The 26,937-nt window shown below is 44.3% G+C and overlaps 2 protein-coding genes across 5 annotated transcripts in view; one reads left to right on the forward strand and one right to left on the reverse strand.

Moving 5' to 3' along the window:
• foxp2 (forkhead box P2) overlaps window positions 1–17,117 on the reverse strand; it is a 91,973-nt gene extending 74,856 nt beyond the window's left edge. For 3 of the 4 annotated variants that reach the window (XM_072377786.1, XM_072377785.1, XM_072377783.1), the window contains exons 1-3: window positions 16,727–17,117; window positions 8,515–8,585; window positions 7,761–7,826 (exon numbers count right to left, since the gene is read on the reverse strand). The gene's annotated coding sequence lies outside the window, so the exon portion shown is untranslated. Of the gene's footprint in view, window positions 1–7,760; window positions 7,827–8,514; window positions 8,586–16,726 lie in introns of those variants that run through there. The other variant, XM_072377788.1, reaches the window with a different exon arrangement.
• On the forward strand, window positions 16,583–26,305 carry LOC140283110 (uncharacterized). Its single transcript, XM_072377764.1, has 5 exons — window positions 16,583–16,781; window positions 19,996–20,884; window positions 21,667–21,725; window positions 21,835–21,932; window positions 22,471–26,305. The coding sequence occupies exons 2-5, from the start codon at window positions 20,097–20,099 to the stop codon at window positions 25,636–25,638; spliced, it is 4,113 nt and encodes a 1,370-aa protein (XP_072233865.1). The 5' UTR covers window positions 16,583–16,781; window positions 19,996–20,096; the 3' UTR covers window positions 25,639–26,305.
• Window positions 26,306–26,937: the final 632 nt, after the last annotated feature.

Genomic DNA, 26,937 nt, shown 5'->3' on the forward strand with positions numbered 1-26,937 from the left:
GGAATAAAAAAAAAGAAAGAAAGAAACAGGGAGAGCTTAGATAATAGTAGATAATGGACAATTAACTCAGGCTAGCAGTGCTTGCTGCAGTTAATAGCAGCTTCTGGTGCAGCAAGTCCCCGATCACCACTCAGCCATATTCGCACTGGGAATACAGGCGAAGTCAGGCTGCAGGCGACTGGCCCTCAGAAGTGTACACGCTGTATTAGCAATCTCCACACTGCCTTCATACAATGCTCAATACCAACAAAGTGTCCCAGAGTGCAAATGCAATCATTCTGCTGATGGGAAGTGTGTGGTGCCCTAACCTTGTCCATTGTTTCATGTCCTTTCACCATCAAAATAAACCCAGAAGCTGTAAATCCCTTTTAAAATGTGATATACTGCCGCTCCTGCGTGCAGGCACAGAAATTACCATAATTAAACCTATATAAAAGCTAATTGCACAAATACGTGTGTGGTTGTCAGCAGTGTGCATCACAGGGACAATGCACGTGTTCGTATGAGGGGCCTCAGAAGTGATTTAACTGCCCACCCAGCCCCCCAGTCCCTTCAAGCATCATCTAAATCTATTGATCTGTGAAACACAGAGACCCAGGGGAACCAGTTCACTTAATATCATACATCTAATGATGAGATGAATAACGATTATACCATTTGGTAATTAAACGTCTTACAAACCATTTAACTGACTGTGCGTCAGGAGGGGTCGCTGGAGGTCGGAACGATTGTTTTTAAATCCTTGCTTGACGCCAAAGTCGGAGACACACGTCGGAGTTAAAGCCGGAGATTGTTGGTGGTGGCAGAAAACTGTGGCTGACACAATGGTGAAAACACACTAATGATTTTTAGCAGCTATGGCACTAATCTGTACTGCTGTCAAGACTCGAGAAAAACAGTGTGGCAGGGGCAAAGGAAATGGGGGAAGAGAGAAATAATAAAGCAAATAAAACGCCGTAGCTTCCCACTGCTGCTTGTTTTTATTGATTTAGAAATCTCATTAGCTTGTAATGAGCGAGTGAGAAAAGAAGAAGAAGACATTTTTGGGCGAGTGAACTGTAAATACAACCGGTGGCATGGGTGTTTATGAACAAACACCTGCCTTATTTGCAGGAATCGGTCTGATGCATTCAAAGGTGTGCTCGCCACATGATTTAAGAGCTAATTTACTGTCAACATTCACAACCCTAATCCCTTCTTACAGGCAACAATTACCCAGCAGTTTGTTGTAGAGACAGTCCCTCTGCGTGTATGTGGCGTATTTCTTTGCATGTAATGTATACACAGAGCAGAAGAACAAAGAGAAGTTTTCAAGGTTGCAAATCAGCCTCAAAAATGTCCAAACGCTTTGCAGAACTAGCCTGTCCTTTTTCCTCAAGAGGGCTAACAATACCTTTCTGCAGCTGACTCCAGCTCATTCACACACAGAAGGGTGTGTGTGTAGTTACTCTGGCTCCTTACTGAAGGATAGCTGGTAAACATTGTCATTCCAAAAGAGACGGGATTAGAGCCTGCTTTGCCCATTGAGAGGAACAGTATTCGAAGAGAGAGCAGGAACAATAGCCAAATGGAGGACAGTATCACAAGGGTCCAATGTCTGCTGTGATGAATATGTGGGAGATTATAACCCATTCCATCATTTCCATAATGCAAAACTCTTTTTCTTCTTCGCTCGCAGACTATTCACTAAATAAATGAGAAAACTATCACCCGCGCAGAAATATTTGACAAAAGGCAGAAGTGGAGGGAGACTGAGATTTGAATGACCCTTTGACAATACAGCCGCTGTCCGGACACATTCAGAGGCAGCGGAGTGAGTAAGACCTGGTAGAGTATTTATCATCGGGCACAATGCAAATGTATTACCATGTCACCTATACCACTTTACAGCACAGAATAGAACTACAGTGAATACAAGAGAGTTTTATATAATGCCAGATGGAAATATGAAGGCAGGGTTCTTTTGATTTGTGGCTTTACTGCCTCACTAGCACATTTACCAAGGGATCATTTAGTGGACGCTGGTTTTAAACCTTGTAGCCACAAAGAGTCAGCGCTCCCATTTAACCAATATGCTAACTAGCCTGCCTCGTAAGTCCTTCCAACAAAAATAATTCAAATGAAACTCTTTTCAGAGCAAGTTGCAAAAGTTCAGAAAAATGAGAATGTACATTGAAAGAAGCTGGAGATGACTTCTGGCTGAAGAGTAAATGCCCTTTGCATTATAATGTAAGCCCTATTCACTCACATCTTTCTGTATTTGGCTGACATAAGCGACCACTTGACTGCAGATCCTTGAGTGCAACTGTTACTTTTCTAGAGAGCTCCTCAAAAAACATTAAACTTGTGAAATTCCTGAGCCATAGAAAATCTCTCCCCACCCCAGCTCTCCTCACACCTCAACATCACTGACATCTTTTCGGCCATCCACTTGATGCATGTGTGTGTCTTCGTGTGAGTGTCAGTGAAAGAGAGGAATTCTCTTCAAGGCCACATGCACACGCACGGGTGTGCATCATGTGCTTGATCGCTGCAGTCTATTCCAGAGATTTCTCCCATGGTAGCCTAGTTTATTTACTTTATCTGCAATATAATGCTTCAGTGAACATTAGCAACTTTGAGACACAAGTTTCAATCAGTCATCGAGCGGCGGTGCATGCAACCCCGTGCGTGTGCTCAGCCGGGTGCAGAGAAGAAGATGGCACCGCGTCCACCCGACAAAGAGGTCTGCGAATAATGCAAAATAAAAACGGACAGCTGGAGCAGAGGTAGAGGGGAAACAAAAGAATAGTAGAAAAGGAAAAAGAGGGACGAAAAAATAAACTGTACAGGACAGCAGAGAGGAGAACCGAGGGAAAAGGTGGTGGTGGATTAGAAAAAATGAGTGGAGCTAAATAAAAAGTGATATTGTTTTGAGAGACGAGGTGAAAGAGCAAGACAGACGAAGGGAATGGTAGAAAGAGACAGAAACGGAGTTAAAGAGAAAGAGAAAAAGAAAAGGCAGGGAGACAAGATGTTCTCCCTGGGTAGAACGGAGCAGGTCGTGTCCAATAAACACAGGTGAGCAGCTCGACAGGCCAGGACCACCGAGCTGACTGACAGCTGAGAGCTCTCACTGACCGCCAGCTTTATGTTACATGACATGAGGAGTGCAACTCAACTGACAGAGAGAAAGTGCCTGCACCTCTCAGAGTGTGGGGGGGGGCTGAACAGCACCCATATTCACGCGTGCACAGCTGTTTAAAGCAGCCTGCACGCAGCGTGGCCACAAAGTTGCAAAGACACAACTATCCACTTTCACGCGTGCCGACAGGAGGAGTTTCCCTTCACAGGTGAGCAGAAGAAGGAAACACACTGCTGCTTCGGTTAGTTAGTGGGAGAAGGTGGGGAGTTGTAGGGTGTGGGGGTGGGATGTACGCTGTGTGCCGACTGAATCTTTTCCACATGACGGGCCTCGGGCTGTTTTTGTCAACTGCACTCTTGAGCAGCAAGGAGTCAGGTAGTGTGACCACATGATTGCCCAAGAGGCACCGTGGTGAGAGGGGGAGAGCCGGGGAGAGGGAGCGAGTGAAAGGGAAGCGAAGGGCAGAGAGAAAAAGGGGGAGAGGGATCGGGGGCCGGGGACAGGACCGATGCAGCACGCATGATGAGGTGTAATCACAAACCCCATTCAGAGTGCAGTGGAGTTTGTCAACATACACACATTCACATTCCACTGTCTGTCAGCTCTGTGACCCAGATCGAGCATGCTGGGAGAAGTGTGTGCTTTTCCACACACATCAATACGTTTTGGCCATTTTGCCTCCAACCAGGTAGTAACACTTGCACCGTCTAAGCTTGTGGTTTGTGGCGAGGAGGCCGGATTCCAAGCTGTTGTAGGATTCAGCTGCCACCGGTATCCCTTTTCAAGCTGCGATCAAATGATCACGATGAACAAAGGACTGGGCTTGTTGCCTCTGGAGTAAAAGCGTTTTGCAGTGGCTGTGACCGCGTGGTTTGATTTCAAAACTTTTACTTTGAGAGCGAGCAAAGGCAGAAAAAAAAGCGCACCACAGCATCAGAGAGACCTATCTCACATAGGAATCTTAGCAACTGATTTCAAGTCATTTTTATGAAAAAAATATATTACGACATGCACTTTTGACACACTTAAGTGATTAAAAATGTATAAGCAAACACACGCGAACCGTCAAAGTGTTTGAATTCTACATTTAAACATGCATGGAATAAGATGAGATGACCTTCTGTCATTTACATGAACATAAACCTTCTTTGTTTTGGATAAATAATGCAAGACATGCCTAAATCCCACTGTCATAATTTCCTCTGAGGCCGATAGAAAGGAAAAAACAGGGGTGTATTTCCTAGAAATGCATTTTTTCTGTGGCTCCCGCACAGCATGACTCAATATTGTATTATGCTTGCATTTTCAAAATGTCCCAAATGTTAAGAATTCTGCATCAACTTGTTGGCGTATGTGGATATACTGACACAGTGTGGAAACCCGGAGATAAACAGAATTCATCAGTGGGTTGAATCACTGTGTATTTAGCTTTATGTCATGATGACGATATCCCTATAAAACACTGTACTCTGAAGGGCTAACATAAACTTTGGACTACGTGTGCAGGCTGAAAAACGAGGCTCCCTGACAGGTTGGTGATAACACACAAGTTCAATCTGTCAAGACAATCAGCGTTTAGACCTTGGGAGAAGAATGTGTGGCTGTGTGCGACTGATTCACTGGACACGATCACCTGCGAGAGAAGCCACTCGTAATTCTTCCCACCTGAAAGAGGGAGTTCAACCTCATGTCAGGCCTCTCTGATGTCATGCCTGCCTCAGGTTGGGTTTCACAATAATCTCAGGCTCTTGGAGAGATGCCATCCAGCCCAGCTTCCGCACCCGACATTTCTCCAATTAACTTGAAGGGAAAGAATAACACATGAAACACTACACCCCTACTCGTTTTTTAGAAATTAAGCTAGGGCTTGCAGGGTGTTTGCAATCACTCATTTCCAGAGAATCAGTCATCTCTAATATGAGGTGTGCACACACAGGACTGTTGGAGGGGCTCCAGAGCATGCTGAGGGCAAATTAACCTATTTTTTCTTTCTGTTGAAATTTTCAAAAGCATATATTCTTCCTCAAAATAGAACGGAGACGAGGCCCTTTAAAAAACAGCTGGAAGAAAGATAAGAGTGAAAAAGAAAGAGACAGGAGACAGCCATGAGGATCAATAGACTCAATGAGTCTCTTTATCTTCTCTTAAGTAATGATGGCAACACTCATTCTGAGCCTGCTCTCTCTTTACCTTCATTCTCATGGCAACTGCGCACTCTTCACAAACACTCTCCATGCAATTTCTTTTCTTCACTCCCGACCTCCCTACCGATCTTCCCCGCACATCCACAGCCGCGCTTGTTTTTCTACTCTGACCCTCAATCATTTCTCTTTCCGATGTGTGAAAGTCAAATAGCTGACAGTTGCAAGCGAAAGCTGCTGCATGAAAAAAAAGAGAAGACAACTGAAATGTTTATACTGAGCAGGAGACACGGGCTGAAATCAGCCTTGTTATGGTTACATTTTCAAACTGGATCCTTCTCATCAGCAAAGGTCCAAAAGAAAGAAGAAAAAAAATGGGAATATAAACATCAGGTGTGGAAAAACACTTCCTCAAAGGAAATAAGCCAAGTACAGTTCTGTGGTGTATTTAAGAGCAGTAAAGTGGCGTATCAGACGGATCAGAAATGGGCAGGTCACTGGTCCAAGCACTTTGCTCACAGCACAACACTATCAGATCCCAAACCAAACTTCGTTAAGTTGAAAAATGGAAACTTGGGAACTTCCAAAACTTCCAGCGGCTTCCCCTCCCTTTTGCCTGAGAGTGAAGACAAAACAGCGGGCCGCAGAGAGAGAAGGGCACATGGAGAATGGCAGCAGATCCTTGGGACAGAGAGCAGGGAAAGTAAACCTTTGATGAGTAAGACTTTTTGTTAAGCGATGGGGCTTAACTTTAAAATATTCTGGGTGGCAGTGAATGGGGGATTGACCAAGGGCCCTGATCTCAGCCACACACTGGGGGCACTGGGGTTAATGGTGGATAAAGATTAGAAAAAAAAGGAAAAAGTGGAGGGGGGGGGTTGCTTTCCCTGATTTTCATCCACCCCCCCACGCCCTACCCTGCAGTTTTAACCTTCTCCTCCAATCCCAAGCTAGCGACACAATAGAAGCTACCAATGGGGAATGATCCAAGTCCCTTTGATTTCTGCCTCTACCCCCTCGACTGCTCTAAGTGCCCGGGGTAAAGACCCGTGGAGGGTTCCCCTGTTTGCCCACTCACAGGCTCACAGAAACCATCTGGGGATTGAAAGTGAAATGACAAGAGGTCTCTGATCTATGACAAGAATCAATTTCAAACTGGAAATGTGAGCAGAGGGGCTGTTCAGTCCGAACTGCAGCTTCTTTAAAGCAGCAAAAGATTTGCTTAATTGCTGTAGATTTCTTTTTATTAATATAAGTATATATGTCCACAGTGTTGCACTTTCTCGCAATGATTAGAAGAGCTTCATTAGGCCAGCAGATATGCAGTAAGACTTCATCTTTGAAGATTTAACTGAAATTACCAACGACTATCTAAACCTCTTTTAGGTGGAAAAGGAAATCTGGACTCTGCTTCACTCGAGGAAGTCAGAGCGGTTGGGGAGGCCAATTTGCTCAGCACCACATGTTTTCAGCTGAGAAGCTACAGGTTCTTTACAGTGAAAGACAATCCCTACAGTGCTCATGGAGCCGAGGCAAACAGTAAACAATTTTCTGCTTCAATCATAAAATCATCTAAATTAAGTCGTTTTGCTATTTTTCTCAAAATTCAGGCCTATCTTAATAGCTTAATACTTTTATCATTGAGAAAACATTCCTCTGCTAACTGCTCACTAACCAAAAGCACATGGAACATAACTGTAGCAAATCCTTCCATTCAAAAATCCACACACACACACACACACACACACACACTACTCCAATGACCAAACGTTTGATTCCTCAGGCCACGCTTCGTTCTTTTACTCAAAACATTTCTCTTTCTTGGTCTTGGAAACAAGTATCTATGTGTCTGTGATCCTGTTGCACGGCTGTCTGAGTACTTCTAATAGACAGATTTAACAGAATGATCAATATTAGTCATGTTAAAGAAGAATTCTTCCCCAAACTGATGACTTGAATCATAAAGTTGTGGAAAACTAAGCACGTTTCTTCATGTTCTGCCGTGTCGATGAACATTTGAATGTATGAGATCTCAACCAATTAAGAAGTAACACATTTTTAAGTGTTTGTCAATGAGTTTTGAGCAAGAATAGAACTGAGTATCTTAGTATTCACAACTTGTGCATTTGCATTAATCTCATTTTTCTAAATTATGCCTTTCAATTAAATTGTAATATTCTTCATTACGACTCGAGCTACCCACCATGGATTCTGATACTGCAAATTTGAGATTTCTTGGCAATACTTTGAACCAATTTCTTTCTTGTTTTATCATCTCTGCTTTTCTTAATGAGGTAACACTAATGCCTTTTAGGCCATGTAATTAGCATCCATATATGTGATTATGCAACGATAAGTAAACTTTACTTAGTTTCAGTGAAGCCGAACCCCATCAACAGTTAGAACTGATGTGCCTCATTACAACGGCTGAATTAACCTGGGAGCCGACACAATATCAGGTATGCAAAAAGTCAAAGAAAACAGCTTTCACTCACCACTTTGTACTTCACACTGAGGGTCGTCTGCTTCTTTCTACCAGGGCAGAGTGTGCATATTTCATCCTAAAGAGAAAAATGGGAAAATAGATGTCTGGCCGAGAACACGAGCAGTGCGCTGCCTTTGAAGAAGCTGCCTTTGCTTTCTGTGCATCAGTATTATCAGGATAGAGTGATGCACAACCGGGTACACGAGGATTAAGTTCGAGCTATATTAACCCCAGTTCACTTTATCCTGTTCAGTCCTGCAACAAATCTTAATCAAGACATCAACTAAATAAATACAAAACATGAATTCTGAGCTTGACCACACTTGCCAGCGACAGTGCATATCATAACTTCTAAGTGAGAGTAGATTGAAAATCCCTGGGGTGTGAAAACCAAACAGGCACAACTGAAAGGTTGCCCAGTGGAGGGGGAATTCTATCAAGGTGGACAAGATGAAGATTTGTTACATTTGAGGCAGAATGGGAACCCTGTGACCCCCACCAGCCTCGACAATCACCCAAACCAAAGGGCTCTAACAGTACAGTAACACCACCAAGCAGAGACCGAGCTGCAGAGTTGATCAACTATTCTCATCTCAGCGCATGTGAACAAAATAAGACCCGGCTTTAAAAGGGGGATAAACTGCGGGTTACTGCTAATCTTGATACTGATTGTTGAAAACACATAGTTAAAGCTACTCTAATCCCTCTCCAGGTTAAGGCTTCGGTGACAGACGGACATGGAGGAACCACGTTCCAACACTTACCCTGAGGGAGAAAACCTGCTGTTGTTGTCGTCCGTCACAGTGGGGGGTGGGAGTCCGGCGATGTCAGCTCGCTGAAACGGGACACGACAAAAAGTATACCATTAGTCCAAATGCACCTCATGACACGTTGACTTTTTCCTTTGGCGCATTGGTTGCTGTTACAGACAAGTGTGGACTGGATGGTGAGTTGCATAACTATTTTCTGTATGGTGTGTAGGTGAAAGCAATAAACTTTGAAACAACAAAGTGCACCTGGATTTTACTGTGAAGCCTGAGAAAGAGTGTGTGTGTGAGTGTGTGAGTGCATGCACCGACAGGCAATGCACAATACAGTACAAGCACAACACCGCCCCCACCTTCCACACACGCTGCTCACTCCAAAGTTAAAAGGTGCAGTGCCTGGAAGGCTCAAGCTCTCAGCGCCAAGTAAATCACACCGTTAACCTGACACCATTGATTTCTCATGTAGCCCTATTCAGCCGTCGACATCACTGCACACATGTTAGAGACCATTAGTATTGATGATTTTTTGTGTTAATCACACAACTGCAGCCAGCGTGTACAATAGCACAACTGCAGCTACTGATTACTCTGGACGTTTTTACTGCATATGCATCACATTCAGAGGAAAAACCCAAGTCCCCAGAAGGGTGATGGAGGCCAGCTCCTGCTGCTGGGGGCACGAGGGCCACGAAATGGCCTGGATGAGCGTCTCTGAGCCGTGTGTGTTTGGTTTTTTTTTCCTCCCTCTTTTATTCTCCCAGAATTCCAATGACCCCTACAGGCAACCAGCGGCTGCTGAATCCTGAGGAATGTGCTCTCTGAACTGTACAAAAAGCCCTCAGCTCAAAGAGCACAGCTGAAAACAAAACATGCCAACTGCTATAATTTTTCACAGTTGTGAGTTTGAGCAAAATGTTGCACAGATTGCAGAGCAACATTTACCAAGAACTGGGTAAGAGGGCTGAGGTGGGGGTGCACCAACCAGTGGGCAGCATGTAGAAAACAAAGCTTCAGAATCAAATAACTGATTTCTAAATAATTCTGCCTACCTGAACGGGATGACTTAATATCTCAGCAATGAACAAAGTGTTTAACTATCTTTAAATAAAACCAGCTTAAATAAATGATTTGCTCCTGTGTTGACTTCGACAGCTCTGGGCTGTGGAGACGTCATATTTTATTCACCAGAAAGGCACAGAAAAGCATGCTATTAGTCTGTATGACCTCCAATTTGTGGGGATTTACAAATACCACACATGACTTTACGCCAAATATAAAACCATTGGTAAATTCTATCAACTTATAAATATGGCAAATGCTTCAAAGTATTCATGAAGGCCTAATAACGCTATAGGCTGATATTTACATAAAGCGCCCGCGCACTAAGTCAAGATAAACTATTTAAGACCCGGGCCACAAATACCTCCACACTGCGGAAAAAGGAGAGTCCTGCCATGAAAGAGAACATTATGCTAACAAGTCAGATTACTGTACACAATAACTTTATCTTAAAAGTAAATACCATCCTCGGTGTTGGAAGGAGGGGGTGGGGTGTTATGGAAAGTCACTCGCAATATTTCTGTGGGGACCAAACGCTCCTTATCAGCGTTAGTCGAGCAATTCAGGCCTGCCCGAAGAAAGATGAGTCTTCAAACTCATTCTATTCATGGTCAGACGTGTAATTACCCTCTGCTCACAGTCTAGACGTAACCGCTTTCACAGTATTTAAGACCCCCTATGCAACGCACGGACGCCGGCTCCTACCACCAAGCCCTGCACGTTAAATCTGTGGGCAGATAAATTAGCGAAGAATGCAATAAAATAGACACAATGAGAGGAACTTTATCCTCCCGCTGCTAAATGAGATTTCTTTGAAATGCAGATCAGTGGCTCTAGATTAGTGAATTTTAGCTGCTGTCAACATCATAACAAAATACAAATGCGATTGTTCGCTCCTGCCTTATCTCCTTGCTTCCATCTGCTGGCTGGTTATTTACTCCCCCCTGATTTACTATGCAGATCTAAATAAGTCGCATCAAAAGGAGGGCTTACTGCACAATGCCTTCTTAAGCTTCTACATCAAGGTATTTGAAAAACCGGTAGTCACATGAAAAGGCTGCCCATCAAAGGCACATCTCTAATGAACTCTCCCATATCAGAGGGGGCTTGTGGGGCCTGGCTTTAATGCCTTCTATGTGGTGAGAGAGGAACAGACCAGCAAGCCAGACCCACCACACCATGGCAGAGGAGGGAGGAGGAAGGGGAGGCGGAGGACATGGAGGGGGAGAAAGGGAAAAAAAGACCGGAGGAGGAGGAAGGCCTCAGTTATCAGATGAGATTAACTCAGCATTAGGACTAGACCTGGCTCTTTCCATCCATCCAACCTTAAGGTCTATGAAAACTTCAAGATGAGAACAACTTAGAGTGCATTGAATAGGCCACAGGTTAGTTTTTCTGGAACACAAGAAAATAAAAGTGGACAGAGAACAGAAACCTATTCTGCTGTCCTTCTCATTGATCCCAGGACTCCAAACAGCTCCAGCGGTCTCAAACAGAGCTTTTGCATTACGCTCCGGCAATAACCTTTAATTTCATGGTGTATTTGTTGCATTCAGCACACAGGATGGATTACAACTGACAGTCTCCAGACTTATATTGGAAAAATAAACTGCATGGAGAGATCATGATCTGTAAATCCACCGCCACCATCGTCACCACCACCTCACGTCTGGATGAAGGGGAGACCCCCACCAACGAGTGTGCAGTTTACCAGCGAACAATTAGCCCCGGAGCAAGAGCAGGCCCTGCACTGGCACATGTGGTTAAGAGGCGATCGCTGCGGGAGAGCACCAGATGATGAAAGGATGAGGATGGGAGGAGGGCGACAGAGGAGAGGACACTGAGTGGGTGGAGGGGTGTGGGGGGGGGGCGCGTGGCAGGCACGCGTGTGCCAGTTTTTGGCTTCGAAGCATATCCTTCGCCATTCACTTCCAGAGACGATAAAGACACATAATGAGAGAGGGGGTTAGCCGCCTCCCCAACTGCGCAACATCTTTCACCCAAATTTTAGGAATCAGTCCAAATTGAGCTGTGATGTGAAGGCACCTGATGGTTGAGTCACTTTGCTACAGAAACCCAACTTCTGGTCCCTCCCCTTACCCCGCCTCAAGCATCTTTGTGCTGAGGAGCATGCCAACTGGGCCCAGTGCCAGTCGCATTTGCAACCACAAGGGACCCACGTCTTTTTGCCTTGCCTAATGAAATGACAAAACAACAGATTTACATATGCAGGAACAGGTGCTGTAACAGGTTTGACTCCTCTTGACCCACGCCATGTTAAAGAGAGAAAGTATAGAAAAAAATGCTTTAAAAAAAAAAGAAGTTTATGACCAACAGCTGCCTGGAGGTATTTAGGCTCTGATGGGCACTCAAGTCTGCACCATCTGCCCTGCTGCTTGCCAGAAGTGACAATCTAAATTAAAAGCTACTCATCAAATACCATAAAAATAAACCATTGTTTGGCTGGGCCCATATGTTGTGGCTATTTTATTTCATTCTCAGAGCTGCAGTGGAAGCTGAGCTTCACGGACTGTAGCTGTGATCCAGGGAAAATCCAGGAAGCCACACAGTAGGCTGTAATTACTCTCCCACCGATCTGCAGCCTTCAAACCAAAGCCCTGCGTCATCCTACAGATTATCCCAGTGCATCCAATCCACATGACAAAGAAGAAAACCTAGATGAGCCAATGTGGTGAAAATGTGGCTGTTGTTTAGAGTGGGATTAGGGATCGCCATCAAGGAGCACGAGTTGGGTGTTCAGATGATGAAAGAAGATAAAAAGACTTGCTTGTGCTTGACACTTTTTTATTTTCTAACATCTCTACATGAATTCCAGAAAAACAAAAAGAAACTGAGGGGGATAGAGTGTGGGTGTGACAGAATCCAAAGTTAAAAAGATTCATTTCTGTAAATGTCACATGTCTCCCCTCCATATTTTGACCACATTATGTACTGACACAAATGGGGCATGACTTGGAGCAATCATGTAGTCCTTTACAAAAAGACACAGCAAGTGTGCGACAACCCCAGCCTCCAGACCACCAACCAACCCCCCACTTGCATTATCCCTCCTGTTTTTGTTTAGATGAGTGAGACAGAAGGAACAAACCTGAGACAGTCATGACCCTCCGCCAGTGTTGTAACTTGGTCTAAAGCTATGCCAGCAGAAGGCAGCACCATATGCCCTCAGCCCCGAGCTGGATGCTCTTTCTGCAGCCTAATGTGCCTGTCAAAAACTGTTATTGTCATGACCCCCCCACCAACCCCACCCATTGCAGTGTTTTTTCCACCCACAACATGTTTGAGATAAACATTTTTTTCTTCTTCTCTCCTTCTCTGTGTCTGTCTGGGTCAAGAGCAGAGGTCCTTGGAGCTGTACGGCACACAGAATGCAGGAAGTCAGCGCTGGACACCCCTCATCAATACCAGCCTCTCTGCGGCTGATGCAAAGCTGTTAAAGCCACGATTACGTTTATAGTCATATTTTTTTAAGGGGGTTCTCATTCTCAACCCGACTCCTGTCTCCACGTTTGTTCTGTTAAATGTGCAGCACAGCTTTCACGCCGCTGACAGTTTATCTAAAGGATGCGAGTGATGTCTTAACAAAAGGCTCTTTAAACGGCGTCAGAGTTAGCCAGCGCTCTTCAGCGATGCCTCACACGAGTTCTGACTGTTTACAAGTGACAGGCTGATGGCTAAATGCAGCCTGAGCAACCCTGACCTTGCCTTTTACCATGAGTGACCCTCTGTCTTTTATTCAGGGCAAGACTGCAAAACCAAAGCATTTTTTTTCCACACGAGGACACTGTCCAGACAGTAAAAGCAGCAATGCCCTCACTGACCAGCAAGTAAACATGCAGCTGTAGGCTCGACACGAAAGGGAGGGAAAAAACAAAGGGCAGAAACAAAGAATGAATGAATTCAAAGTTTAATGGATGAATAGAGTGACATGTTGTGCTTATGGCAGCTTTGAATGTGAGCCGTAAGGGAGAGAATTACACGGGAGGTCACGATCAAGGCTATGGTGCCAGGAGAACTCCGAGAAAAGCCTGAATTATTTTACAAATATCTGAGAAACACTGTTTACACGAATCTTAAAGTCTGTTTTATAACTTTGCATGAACGTCTCTTTCCATTTCAGAGCCCTAACGCACTGTGAGGTTATGCACGCCAGCCAAAAGCTACACTTCATAGCTTGAGGTCGGTCATTTGTTTGTGGCTTTTGGGATTCTTGGAGTGGGGCACAGCGCAAAACAATCTATGCATCGTGCTCTGACTCTTTATTATTTCTGTTTAGGTAAATATAGAACCACAGTCTTTTTAACTAGGCCAAGTACACGTGGCCTCCAGAATAAGGAACTTAAACAAATTCGACACAAGATTATGAACTGAGATAAAACAAACTGTAAACATGAATGAGTGTGTTTCTGACTTTTCTCAGATCCTACAATCTCCTTTTTAATCCACATCCCCTGACCCCACCCTGTACCGCTTTCTCCAGCCAAGAAGTCACAATGTTTCTGGTCGACAACGGTGTCTAGTCGGGCTTAAGAAGTGACCCAGAGCGTAACTAAAAAAGGCTGAGCTGTCTCAAGACTCTTAGTAACTGGGGCACACAAAACATCATTACCGTGATGTGGATAATTACAGTGCAGAAGGGTGGCCTCTTAAGCATGTAATGCACTCTTTTATCTTTAGAAGTCAATCTCTCCGAGGCTGACAGCTTGCAGCATATGATCCTGGTAAACAAATACTTTTGCGCGGCACAAAAGTGCCATTAAAGGCCAAAACTGTCAACACAAATTCCATTCTTACTGGGGAAGGACCCAAAGTGCAAGGGGAGGGGGAGAAGGAGATGAGAAAGAGGGAAAGAAGAAAAGGAAAAAAAACGCTTGATCACTTCAGGTCACTGTAACTTACATGGAGGTTGTCATGGAAACATTTCTATGAAGTTAACAGAAATAAAAACCTGAACACATGCCATTAAAATGCCTTTAAGTTCAGCAACAGGGTGAAAACAGCCGGATGTGACAACACACCGGGTAGTGTGCGTAGAGCGGCTCTGGGACGACGGATGCTGGAGCACCAATCGCTCCATCGTCTCAACCACGCTCCCCACCAACGTAGCGACACAGCGCGCCGTCTGCGTAATTACGGAGGTGTTGGGGGAAGGGTGACTCGTGTAGTGTTTCATTGCTTGAGAACTGATCTGCCTTAAATCGGAAATCTACACATCCAAATCCACACCTAACTATTTTCATCGCCGTCTATTTGAGCACTTTCTGCATTCCCGGGAAATGGATGCAAAGTTGTCATGGAGCCTCAACTGCAAAGCACTCTGCTTTACTTTGGCTGCAAGCAGCCATTTTCATATCTAAAGGTAGAGATCCTGCAACAACCGGCGTTTCATTGAGCCGAGAGCTGAATCTTAATTTTGATAAATGATTGAAACATATGACAGGGTATACACATTAATCCTGTGGAGGACATTCATTTTCCTATTACCATAATGTAGAGCCCGACCACCCGATGATGAATGCAGCAATCAAAAAATGGACGCAGAGAGGGGAGAGCCGGGGTAATAAGTGCGCTGCTCCCAACAACGGTCACTCTTGGAGGGAGACTAATGGCAGGTCTCTCTCCATGTGTCCTATCGCTTTAGGGAGAAAAATGCATCCTGTTTTACTAAATCTGGTGACCTCACCTACCACACACACACACACACACACAACGCCCCAACAAAGGTAAACAAGAGCATACGAACCATTTTAAACGTGCTTAAAGAAATGATTATAGGGGCACTTCAACAAAGGGGCTGATTGTGCACCGTCGCTGACATATTTCACAAGAGGCATTTATTGCTGCCTGGCCTTTGAAGAGTGAGAGCTGCTGAGTGAGGTTGTGTGGGGGGGTGGGGGGACTTGGCCCACACCTGCATAACTGAGGAGGGAACACCTGTGCACCCTGCAGCTTGAACAAGGAGGGTGGCTCTGGCTAATCCATGGGTGAAAGCCGATCAGAGGACAGGCCTGGAGAGTTCTGCAGCTCCCGGAACCTCGTTAGAATTTCTTTCCAAAAAAACAGAAAAAGTTCAAGAAAAAACTCTGTTTATATTTGGGCCACAGTGATTACGGAGTGACGAGTCATGACAAGTCACACGAGTGTAACAGAGCATCTGGAAAGCTTTTAGGGTTTTCGAAATAAATGAGCTTTAATTGTACGTTCAACACGATGAAACTGAGCCTTCCACCAGCATCCCCGTTTGTCTCGGGACAGCGAAAAAGATGGAATATAAAAATGGAGCATGCATTCACGGTAAGGCGTTGACTGCTGATAATTGTATCTGGTGATAAGACATTTGACCAGTCCTGCAGATAAAGCACTGATAATCATAAACTAAACTATCAAATTGCATTTCATTTCATTTTATTGTAGAGCATGAAGTAAAAAAAAAATGATGGAATTTTGTCAGCACTGTATGTCCTTTAAAACAGTATATGTGAGTCAGAGGTTTCTTTTAAAAAACGCAGAGTGCAGGATAAATATGCAGCTTTCAGTTAAAAGCACTGCAGAAATAAAGTCTCAAATTAAATCTTATTTTTCTTCCCATCTAATCAAATCCAAGCATCACAAATGAAAAGCAGACAGGTGAGTAACAGAGCTGTTAAGTGAAATTAATTTAGTCAGAAAGGGACATTATCTCAAACCAAATTAGTGCAGTTATTTTTTTTAAAAAGTGTCTGGTTATTTGCAGAATTTATCAATTGAGACTGAGTTCCACGTGCCCTAATTTTCCTTATGAGAATCGTAAATTTAAGGTTTAAAGAACATAAAAGGCTTTCCAACAATAAGTCTGCATTTAAAAATTGTTCAAACATTAAAAAAGCCAAATACTGTGCTGAGAGGGGCTGAGGTGGGGAGGGGGTGAGCTGTCAAGAGCTGCTCTGTGACTAAAAAGCACATAAAGTCCTCGCGCAACTTGTAAATAAACAGCCAAAAGCTGCAGGTCAGGTAGCGAGGCGCGCGCTGAATAACAACAGGGCGAACTTGTGACCGGAGGTCCACTTCCTAATTCACGTGCAGCGGGACAGATAAGTAAGAAGTCACAGGGTGCGGAGAAAAAGAAGCTCACGGGCAGGAAAAAACTTACCACAAAAAAACGCCAGGTATAATTCCCTCACGGTGAAGTCAAAGGGACACACCAGGTGAGAAGCCGTCGTCCTCTATGCTCGCAGGGATCTTCGCACGTGACTGTCCAAGTTAACCATAACGCGGAGAAAAAGAACAACAAGCTGCAGAGTAAATAAAAAGCTCAATATTCCTCCGCTGGGCACCGCTGTCGGAGACACACACACTCTCCTGCTGTCTCTCGTCAACGCCGCTGTTATTACTAATGCAACAGAGAGAAAAGCGGTACACTGAGTCCTGTTTGAATGACGCGCAATGCGAGGAAGAAGCGCCTTGTTTTTTCTCTTTTTTTTCGTTCCTCGTTACGATTCAAACACACATCAAGCTGAATCCCGGCAAGCAAGTATATTTGGGACTAGAACCCCCCCACCACCACCACCACCACCACCACACACACACACACACACACACACACACACACCCCATCCCACCCCCGGGGAGGCACTTGCTTGTGCGCGGAGGTGTGTATTATTATTTTTGGGCGTACTGCGACCCCGTGTGACGTCAGGGCCACCTGCTAAGTAAATAAAAAGTCATTTTTAAAAGTTTGTTTCCCCCCTTATTAGCTTTTCGTGGTCTGGCAACGTGTGAGGGAGCTTAGACGAAAGCGCCGCGGTGGCACAGTGTTGCTGCCCGGGTCCGGCGCGGTTCCCCCGAGCCGGAGACACGTCCACAAGGCTGAGAGATCTGCCTTTTTACGCCGAAACTCCCCGTTAAGTGGCTTTAAAGAAAGAGGGAGAAAATGTGTTTTACCCGAAATGCTCCTTTTCACATTTCACCTGGAACATCTGGAACTTTCAGCCGCAGCAGACGTCATTGTTTCCTATTTGAAGGAGCATGACTTGTCCGTCACATTTATGTCCACCGATAGCACTTAAATATAGATTTGATCTCTATCACAATTATTCCCATGTGAAATGTCGTCTATGATTGTGGAAATTAGAGCATGGGAATCCCACCGAGCTGATTTTTTTCCATACGTTTTGTGTTTAATGTTTTACGGGAAAAAATAAAAAATAGATAAAAACAAAAAATTCAACAGCGTGAACGTTCTTTTGTGTGCGAGCATTTCCAAAAAAGCCCACATTTTACGGGCACCGTTTTAAAGTCGAACCGTTGATGAGAGAAATGTGTATTTTTTATCATTATCATTATTAGATACTCAGCCAGATGTTTACTGCAGATGTGTTCCACGAGCTCAAACCACAGCCTACTCTGTTTGAAGGAAAAACTACATTTTATTTGTGTTTCAACACGTTATTTAACCTTTTTATTCATATTTTTGGGTTACGAAGCGAGTCCTTTATTGAACCTCTTTCAAACCTTTTTAAGAAACGAATGACCAGATTATCGTGAACTATCAAAGGGAAAGGTGTTTCCCCCCTTCCTCCATGTAAAGACGATAAATCTATCTCGTCTACATTTCTTAAATTCTGTATTTTATTATATTTATATATATTTTTGACTCGGTTGTATGAAACTTAATTTGATTCGCGATCAATAACTTTTTATTCGAGTAACGCAGGTTGTAGCCAGTGTGTGTTCACAATACATTTAGTTTTTTTCAAAATATGGAAACAATTCAAAGAAAATATTTGATAGTTCCATGTTGCTCCTTGTTAATATTGATACAGTTTCATATGTGTGTGCAGGTTCGCAATCCCCTGCCTCAGTGGCATATGATAAATCCAAAAACTGGCCTTCCTTTATTGAAAAATAATATGTGTTGATGTGAAATTGGGGGGAAATCAAAGTCGCATTATTCATCCTAACAAACCGTCATTATAATAATTATAATGACTGTTTGTCCCACTTCGTGTTTTTGTTTGTATTTTGAAACCTCGCTTCTATTTGAAATTCCATCAAATAAAAGTCGGAGGAAACAGCATCTGGAAAATGATGAAGGTACAGTATGAGGAGGAGAAAAAACAAGTAGTGTGGAGCTGTGGTGGGGGTATGCTGCCATCTACTGGTCGATCTTTAAAACTGTTTTCTTAGAGGTAACAGGAATGGTGGACTTGAAATAACACTTGAGATGTTTTTCTATTTCCTTTTCCTTCCTTATTGGGTAATTTTAGTTTTTCTAACTATTTGAACAAGTGGTACCAAATAGGACCCAAAAGAAGCATTTTAAGGTAAAAATACAACTTAAATTAGCCCGTGTCTTGATGGCTGTCATTTTATTTTGATCACATAGTGCCATCTACTGATGTATGATAGGCATGCAAGTTGTTCAGTATGTCTAAATGAAAGCTGTTGTCCTGTAAATCATGCTTGCTGCAACAATGTTATTTAATGACCAAACAGCAGTTCAAACCCAGAGAAGAAGTTATTTTGTTTCTTGATGTAGGACAAAAGATTCTTTAAGGACAAAAACCCACTCACCTACCTGTGAGGGATTGTATGACAAGCACTAAAGTCTTTTTACAAGATCTGCTGAATTTAGGGGTATAGTTACTCTGCTTATCGGGGATTAGTTGGATTAAACTTCCTACCCAAGGTGGTTTTGTTTGAAAGCACACACGTGTACTGAAAGAGGGACACCAAAAGTCCAGCCTGCTTAGAGGAACGTAATAATGTTCAATTTTCTGTTCCAAGATGCAGTGAACCATAAAAATGAAGACTGCCTCTCGTGGCAGAGATACCAGAGTATCTGCAGAACAATACGACAAAAGCCTGCCAAGTCCAGCAATAAAACTAATAATGATTTAATGCATTATTGATGGACATTCTCTCATTTCTTTCAATCCACGTGGGGGTCAGTGGTTTGCATCAGCACCCCTGCAGTGTTTCTGGGGAGGATGATTCTCTCTGGGAAGGGGATACCTCAACAGGACGGACAGTTGCCAGGACAAGTGCTGAACTGCAGTCCCTAAATTGCAGAGAGACACACAGTTGAGGAGGTTTATTTATGCACACGGGACTGATCATCTGTAAATAAAGCTGTCCACAGTCACATTCACCGGGTCATGGAAGTATCCGGGATGTGGTATGAGGTGTGAGTTTGATTCCATTGGATCCAGGTCTCTAACAGGTTCAACTCTGGGTTCCATGAAACAAAAGTCTTTTGTTATTTATTTTGTAACCAGCAAACATATTGTGAGAGCATAACTAAGAGAATAACCGGTCAGCCTTGGTCGAGTCGTGTCCTATTAATAGACTCGGCTCAGACTCACTGTAACCCAACTCCATCTGTCAAGTCACGTCCTCTTCCTGCTCTCCCCTCTACAGTGTCACTGCAGCCAGGCTAGGGGCACTCGGGTCTGTGCCACCCTCCGAGACAGACAGACGGCAGGACAGGCAAGCAGCTGCCCCCCACACCATCGTGGATTATGGAGGCTCTGTCCATCCAGCCCTCAGAAGAGGCAGGGGTGATGATTGAGGAGGACGAAGAGGAAAAAAATAGGGACCGGGATGAGGGAGGGATGGAGGCCTCTTCTTCCGTGGGCTCCACCACAGAGGAGGATGCCGATGAGGATTCAGAACCAGAACCAGAACCCCCGCCAGCTATTCGAAGGAAAGTGTCGTTTGCAGATGCGTTTGGCCTCAACCTTGTGTCGGTTAAGGAGTTTCACAATGTTGAAGTGGCAGAACCAGAGGACAGCTGGTCCAATGAACTGCAGGCAGCCCATTCCTCTGAGGAGTTCTATCTCTCTTGCTTGTTTACATCCCCATCATCTGCGGAGGAGCTGGAACAGAGACTGCAGGCCCAGATGGTGGAGCTGGAGAGCATCGAGCTTCTCCCGGGAACCACCACCATCCGTGGCAACATCAGGGTGGTCAACCTTTGCTACAGCAAGAGTGTCTACGCCCGAGTGTCTCTGGATCGCTGGAGCAGCTACTTTGACCTGCTGGCAGAGTATGTGCCCGGATCCAGCGACAGGAAAACAGATAGGTTTACCTTCAACTACACCCTGGTTCCTGCATTCGAGAAAGAAGGTACCAGGGTGGAGTTCTGTTTCCGCTATGAGACTTCACTGGGCACATTCTGGGCTAACAACAAGGAAATGAACTATGTGCTGTTCTGCCACCAAAAGGGACTCGTGAAAGAACACGGTGCCCAAACCCAGGAGGAGAGCGGCAGCTACAGGAGCAAGAGGAGCTGTCTCAGGGCTAACAGGTGAGCCAGTGTGACCCACGCCTCTGCTTCTGAAAGTCCCGTCTGCCTGTGGGTCGACAACACAACACAGTGATGAATATTGTAATGAAATAGAGTCTTAAATCCATCAAGGAATTATCTGGAGCGTGGGTAAAATCAAGTAGAAGCAAGAGAAGGGCCCCCGAGCTGTAATTTGACACGGTGTGAGTGGTGTGTTTACACTGTGCTGTTCTTCTCATTAGGTGAAGTTGAAGGCAATAAAACCTGCTAGTTGGGCCATCGTGTGTTTACACTAAGCTGCTATGTAACTACTCAGTAAGAGATGTTTGGTCTGCAGGACACATGTTGCCCTTTTATGGTCAGATTTCTGTGCACGTCTCACTGTAGCGTGGAGAAAAAGAGACTTTACCCTCTTTTATCACAGTTAACCAAAATTCTTCTATATGAGTGATGGCTCCCTGTTAATGTTTTGAGAACCGCAGTACCGAAACCAGATGTATATCCTGTGCAACTGCAATCTGCCTACATAGGCATTAAACCATGTTTTGTGCATACATATTACTGTTTGGTGCAATCATAGCAAGGCCAGTTGTGCATTTAAAAGAATTCACAAAACTCCATTCATACAGATGATATGTGCTGCGAATGTTGAGACATTAGAAGGCTCAGTGGCTGGTGGAAAAAGAGCAACAACAATCTGTTTTTAATAATCACGAGACAGTGAAGCAGAATATGAGGAGCTGGTAAATGAACTCAGTGTGTGCACGATTCAATAATTGTGTTTTGTTATTTTTGAACCACAGGAATGGAGGTGCAGACGAAAAGACCAAGGAGACCATTAACACAAGTGGATTTTCCACAGGTGTGTTTATAGTACTGGACATTTACTGTATGTGGTGCACACGCACATCTGTATGAATACGTGTGTAAGTGTGCAAGCAGTTTTTGCCCCTTTTGTCATTTCTTTGCAGAATTAGAAGCTGCATACAAAGCAGAAAAGGCTGGCAGAGAGAGGATGGACGGCTCTGAGATGCAGTCGCTGCTTTCTTCTGAAGAGCACAAACCTTGGGTGAGGCTCATGTGATCATTTTTGGATCAGCAGACTCTTTTCTTAAAGTCTGGAACATCACACATTAAAAAACTGCCAGCTATGAAAGAGCTTAATGCTGCTCATGCACTGTGTGTCCAGAAAAGCAATGCTTTTTGGTTTTAGAGCTAAGCTGTAGTGAAACTATATACAGAATGTTCTTTCTGCAAAGGTATGAGCAGAAACTGAGACAGAGATTTGTATCTGTGCAGTACTGAGTGAGCCTCATGGAGATATGGAAAGTCAGCTGACCTGATACTTGAGATGAGGCCTGAAATCACTCACGTGCAAACTACTAAGAATAAATGCAACCTGCGTGTGCACGTGCAGGAAAATTAGGGTTATGAGATGAGATCTCAGAAGTGTTGCAATGCTTTGCATCATTACAGTAATATTGAAGATTAAAAACATTTCACAGACTGGATGACCTTAAAGATTAACAACACATAGCACAGATAGCCTCGAGTCATACTTCAAGTAAACACTTGATCTGAACTTTGACTTTTGGCCTTCTTGACAGGTGGAAAATGTGAAAAGCAGACGCAGGGCAACACGTTTGGCACATGTGCAGGACTACTTCTTCCAGAAGAAGCGGCATCTACCAAAGGCACTTCCACATGATTCAGCCTGTGGCCAAAAGGTTTCTCAGCATATGCCATCTCCATGGGGTGATGCTGCCAGCTCTGACTATAAATTCCAAAGGATGCAATTGAGTGCGAGTCCACCGGTGCTCACCTACCATCAGATTCCTCTGCTTCCTCTGGACTGGAACAATGACACATCGCAGCGGTGGGGGGGTGCTGAGGACATCTTGACTGGAAGAGCTAAAATGACTTTGTCAAAAGCGTCAAAAGAAAATACGCCAACTGTTAATGATATGTGGGCGACTTTTCCTAAAGCTGCAGATGATACCAACAATAAGGAAACCTCTGTGAGTGATGTATGGCAGGTTTTTCTTAATGGGCACAGCTGCAAGGACCGCTCTGATGTTCCAGAGTCAGAGTGGCTGCAGACAGCAGCGTTGGTGTCACCCTCAAATGATAAGGAGCCTCAAATTCAAAATGCAGCTCGAAGTCAGGAGTCTCCAGAACCTCAGGTGGGCACAGATACACATACTGTCGTACACTTACACACCTTAGCTGCGTGTCAGCTACTGTCAGACACTTGCGAAACACTGTCGGCTGCTGTTGCCTTTAACGCTGAAGATCATCAGCCTGCAGAGGCATGTGTCAGCAGCCCAAGAGATGACAACGCAGCAGCACAAGATGCATCCCAAAGGTCACAGACTAACTCAGTAACAGACACTCCGCAGGAATTTAGCCTCAAGAGGGCACCGCCTTTGTCCGAGGACTCTGTTGACAGTCCGACTGAGTGTCAGAAGCACGCGGTCTGGGAGCAGGAAAGTCAGGGAATAATGGGAAGAGCAGAAGGAATAGAAAGAGACGAGCCCTTCACATTGCACACAGCTGACTTGGTAACAAGCTCAGGGGAGTTGGAGACAACAGACATGACAGCAATGCCAGAGTCTCCGAATGCCAGCACTATTGATAGGATCTCACAGGGAGCAAGGCAGGATGAGGCTCTTTCTTCCAGCGGGGATAGGGAGGTTACAGGTACAGCACACAATGCAGGAGATGACATGCTGGCATTTAGGCAGACAATCAGGCAGGAGACAAAGAACGGGGTGAGCTATGACTTTTCCACGTCCAGACAGGGAGTGGAGGAGGGGATCGTGATGAGTTATACGGAAAAGAAAGCGTCTGCAGGAGAGAAGACTTTTAGGCCACAGAAAACCGAAGAGTACAAAATCTCCCCAAGGTGCGCAGATGAAATGCAGTGGGAGGATTTCGTGCTGAAGCAAAACAGTGAAAGTCCATTACAGGAGAGTGAGAGTGGTGGGAGTGAATCTGAACCTGCAAAGTCATGTGCTGGTGGATTTGATCCAAATCAAACGTGTGGGGAAAATCTGGAGCAAAACGGAACAGCTGCGACAGAAGTGAATGAAAATGTTCCAACAATTAACCAAAACATGGCAGTATTCAGCAAGACACCATGCAAGGAAACAGAAGGACACATTTTTACAGACACGGAAATGATAAAGACATTAGATGAGCAAGCATGGCAACATAATGATGAGGCTTTACAGCTTCATTCATCTGGGCAGACGGGGAGCCCATCATTTATTTTGGGAGAATGTGTTCAGAAGAGTGGGGACTTAGCACCGACACAAATAGATCAAAGTGCTGAGCTGAAATCTGAAACAGGTGAACAAGTATTAGACTTAAATCAGACAGAAGAGACAAAAAGGTTGAGCTGTGATGGAGAAGCAATGGAGCAACAGGAAATAAGCCCTTCAGCAAATAAAAGACCCACAGAGGAATCAATGGAATTGAACAAGGCTTTTCAAAATAATTACAATACAGTCAGACCTTGTCCAACGGATAAATGCAACCCAAACCTCGTGGAAGTGGTCGAACTGAGACAGGCAAGTGAGCGGGAAGACGTGAAGGGTCAAAAAGAGGGTGTGAGTAGTGAAATAAGCCCCGAAGTAGTTGCAGCAAAAGAGAATGGGACAAAGAGAGGCATTTCAACAGGGAGCCAACCTGAGACGTCAGAAAAAATAGAAGAAGGTATTCAGGAAGATGAGAGGGTGAGTATTGGGAAGCTGAAAATAGAGGCAATGGGGGAGTCAATGGGTAATGTGGAGAACCCTCAAGGGGAGATGAAGAATGCAATGAAAGAAGAAGACTTGTCAGCAGAAGTTGAGAGCTCACCGCACGCAGAATATAAAAAACTGTCAGATTCCACAAAAGACCCCATTACAGCGGAAAATACAGCATCACTTGAGGAAATCGAACCAGGATTGAAGCAGATGTTCATAGAAAGATTTGGAGAAGATTTGGTGAGGAGGATTTGGGAAGAGGTCTTTGTTGAAGTTCAGCCGCTGAGGAGAGACACACATACTGTTGATGAAATGAGGAGAAAGCTTACTGATACCACGCCAGGCTGCCATCTTATTTTGGTGAAAAACTCGAGTGACACTTTTGATTCGGGTGTATTTTCCTTGACAGAACCAGAAACAGATTTGGCATTAAATCTATGTCAAGGCCAAGAGCAAACTTCGGTGGCTGAAAGCGGTGAGTACTCTCTGAAAGACGGAAGTCAGTCATTTACCACAACAGAGCCAACTCCCATTTTCTCTGAATTACGGACCCATTTGGATTCAAGCGCCCGTCTCAGTCAAAACATCCCCGCCACGTTTGCAGCACACAGTTGGCAGCCTTTGACTGAATCAGCCCAAGCTCTTCGCTCCACAACGGATCAGGAGAACTATCATCAATCTAAAGCAAGGTCTGTCACCCGTCAGGAGACCGTTGGGCAAATAGACGACCGTGTCATGGCTCACAAAGAGAGTCCTGATCAATCAACTCATCAGTCTCACAAACATCTGAGCCCCTCCTCTGAGAAAGTGAAAGAGTGCGACGCTCTCATATGGTGGACTATATTCTCCACCATCAGTCACATCACGAGGCTCCTCCTCTGCACGCTCGTGGTTAGTGGCGTCCTTGTTGTTGTTTTCCTCTGGGATTTCCCCGCATTCTTCACCCTCTACATCTTTTCATTGTGTTGGTGGATTTTCAAGTGGAGGAAACACCAGGCGACGACAGACAAAGGGACGGTGGGATAAGCTCAGATTTAAGTAAAGGTGTGTGATCCCCAAATGAACGTCTTCGGACTGTGTTCAACCTGATGAGCTCACAGTCAAGGTTAGAAGCTTGAATACCAGGTGTGATAAAACAAAAGGCAGAGTGTGTGTTTGGGTGTGTGTTTTTATATTTGACTATATTTTTCCAACTCTTATGTGAATTAGTGCAGTATTTACCAAGTTAATTCAAGCTTTTGACCCCTTGAAACAAAGCAAACTCTTCTTTGGACCCCCTCTAGTGCTGCCAGTTCAACCAAAGAGGGATTTTGTGTTGCTGTGGTAGTGAGTCACATATGTGCACTTGATTGTGCTCCTGTCTCATTTTGTGCTGTGGCCCTTTAAATTTGTATTGCAACTCCTTGTGGTGGACCCGGCCCGCTCTCCAGGTTGGGAACCACTGACTCTCGGAGTCAAGCAATGCTTTGCAAGTCTAATCACCAAGCGAGGTCAAAAAGCCTGAAAGTGATTTAAGAACTGAATCAGATCAAGATTATTCACCTGTTGCTGAGTGTCTAGGCTAACGCAGATTTGGTGCAAACATGTCTGATGTGTGTATATTTGCTGTGTTTTATGGGCCCAATTCCACTTCAAGATGTACCAAATGGAACAAAATGACTTCCCTTGATTTTCTTTAATAAAAGAAATTCATGTGAACTATGAAAGCTCTTAAAGTTGTTGTTTTTTTTAGTTTTTATTTTTAACTTTTTATTCACAGCATTGTTCAACATATTATTGTTTAAATTCCGTATTTTACCAAATATGTTCTATTTATCTTCACAACGATTAGAAACACTGGCAGGTCTTTATTCGTAGCATTGCAGATTGCTATAAAAGTTTTAGTTTATACACAGTTAGTTAGAATCAAACTTTGTTTTAACAAAATAACACGATCATCAGACATGTCAACCATTTCAACCTCAACATCATCTTGTTATAATGGAACGATCTGCTGGAAAACTGAGTCATGGTGCTCCCAGACGTCATCTTCCTCCCCCAGCAGGACAATGCATGTAATAAATGTGTTCTATAATGCAATGCACGTCACAAGTATGCAGACATTGTGGTAACTTTCATTTTGGCAACATAGCGACATGCTCCTGAGCTCTGGTAAGGCTGCTGGCAATAAAGTGGCATCTTGAGTGACACTGAAGTTCAGTTGGAGTTACTTGATCCTGTCTGGGGTATGTTGACCTTTTGTAAGCTGGCAACGGTTCCACATTGGCACCTTTAGCTAACTGGCAAAAAGCCAGTGGTGTTACAGTGGAGGGCTACTCGTCATAG

This window comes from Leuresthes tenuis, unplaced genomic scaffold (assembly GCF_036924035.1).
Source record: "Leuresthes tenuis unplaced genomic scaffold, fLeuTen1.0.hap1 SCAF_23, whole genome shotgun sequence".
NCBI lineage: Eukaryota > Metazoa > Chordata > Actinopteri > Atheriniformes > Atherinopsidae > Leuresthes > Leuresthes tenuis.

Excerpts from the sequence above, each read along its gene's own strand:
- LOC140283110 (XM_072377764.1), top strand. The coding sequence starts at position 20,097 with ATGGAGGCTCTGTCCATCCAGCCCTCAGAAGAGGCAGGGGTGATGATT. Across the intron at positions 21,726-21,834 it reads CACAAGTGGATTTTCCACAG|AATTAGAAGCTGCATACAAA; the intron begins GTGTGTTTATAG and ends ATTTCTTTGCAG. Across the intron at positions 21,933-22,470 it reads CTGAAGAGCACAAACCTTGG|GTGGAAAATGTGAAAAGCAG; the intron begins GTGAGGCTCATG and ends CCTTCTTGACAG.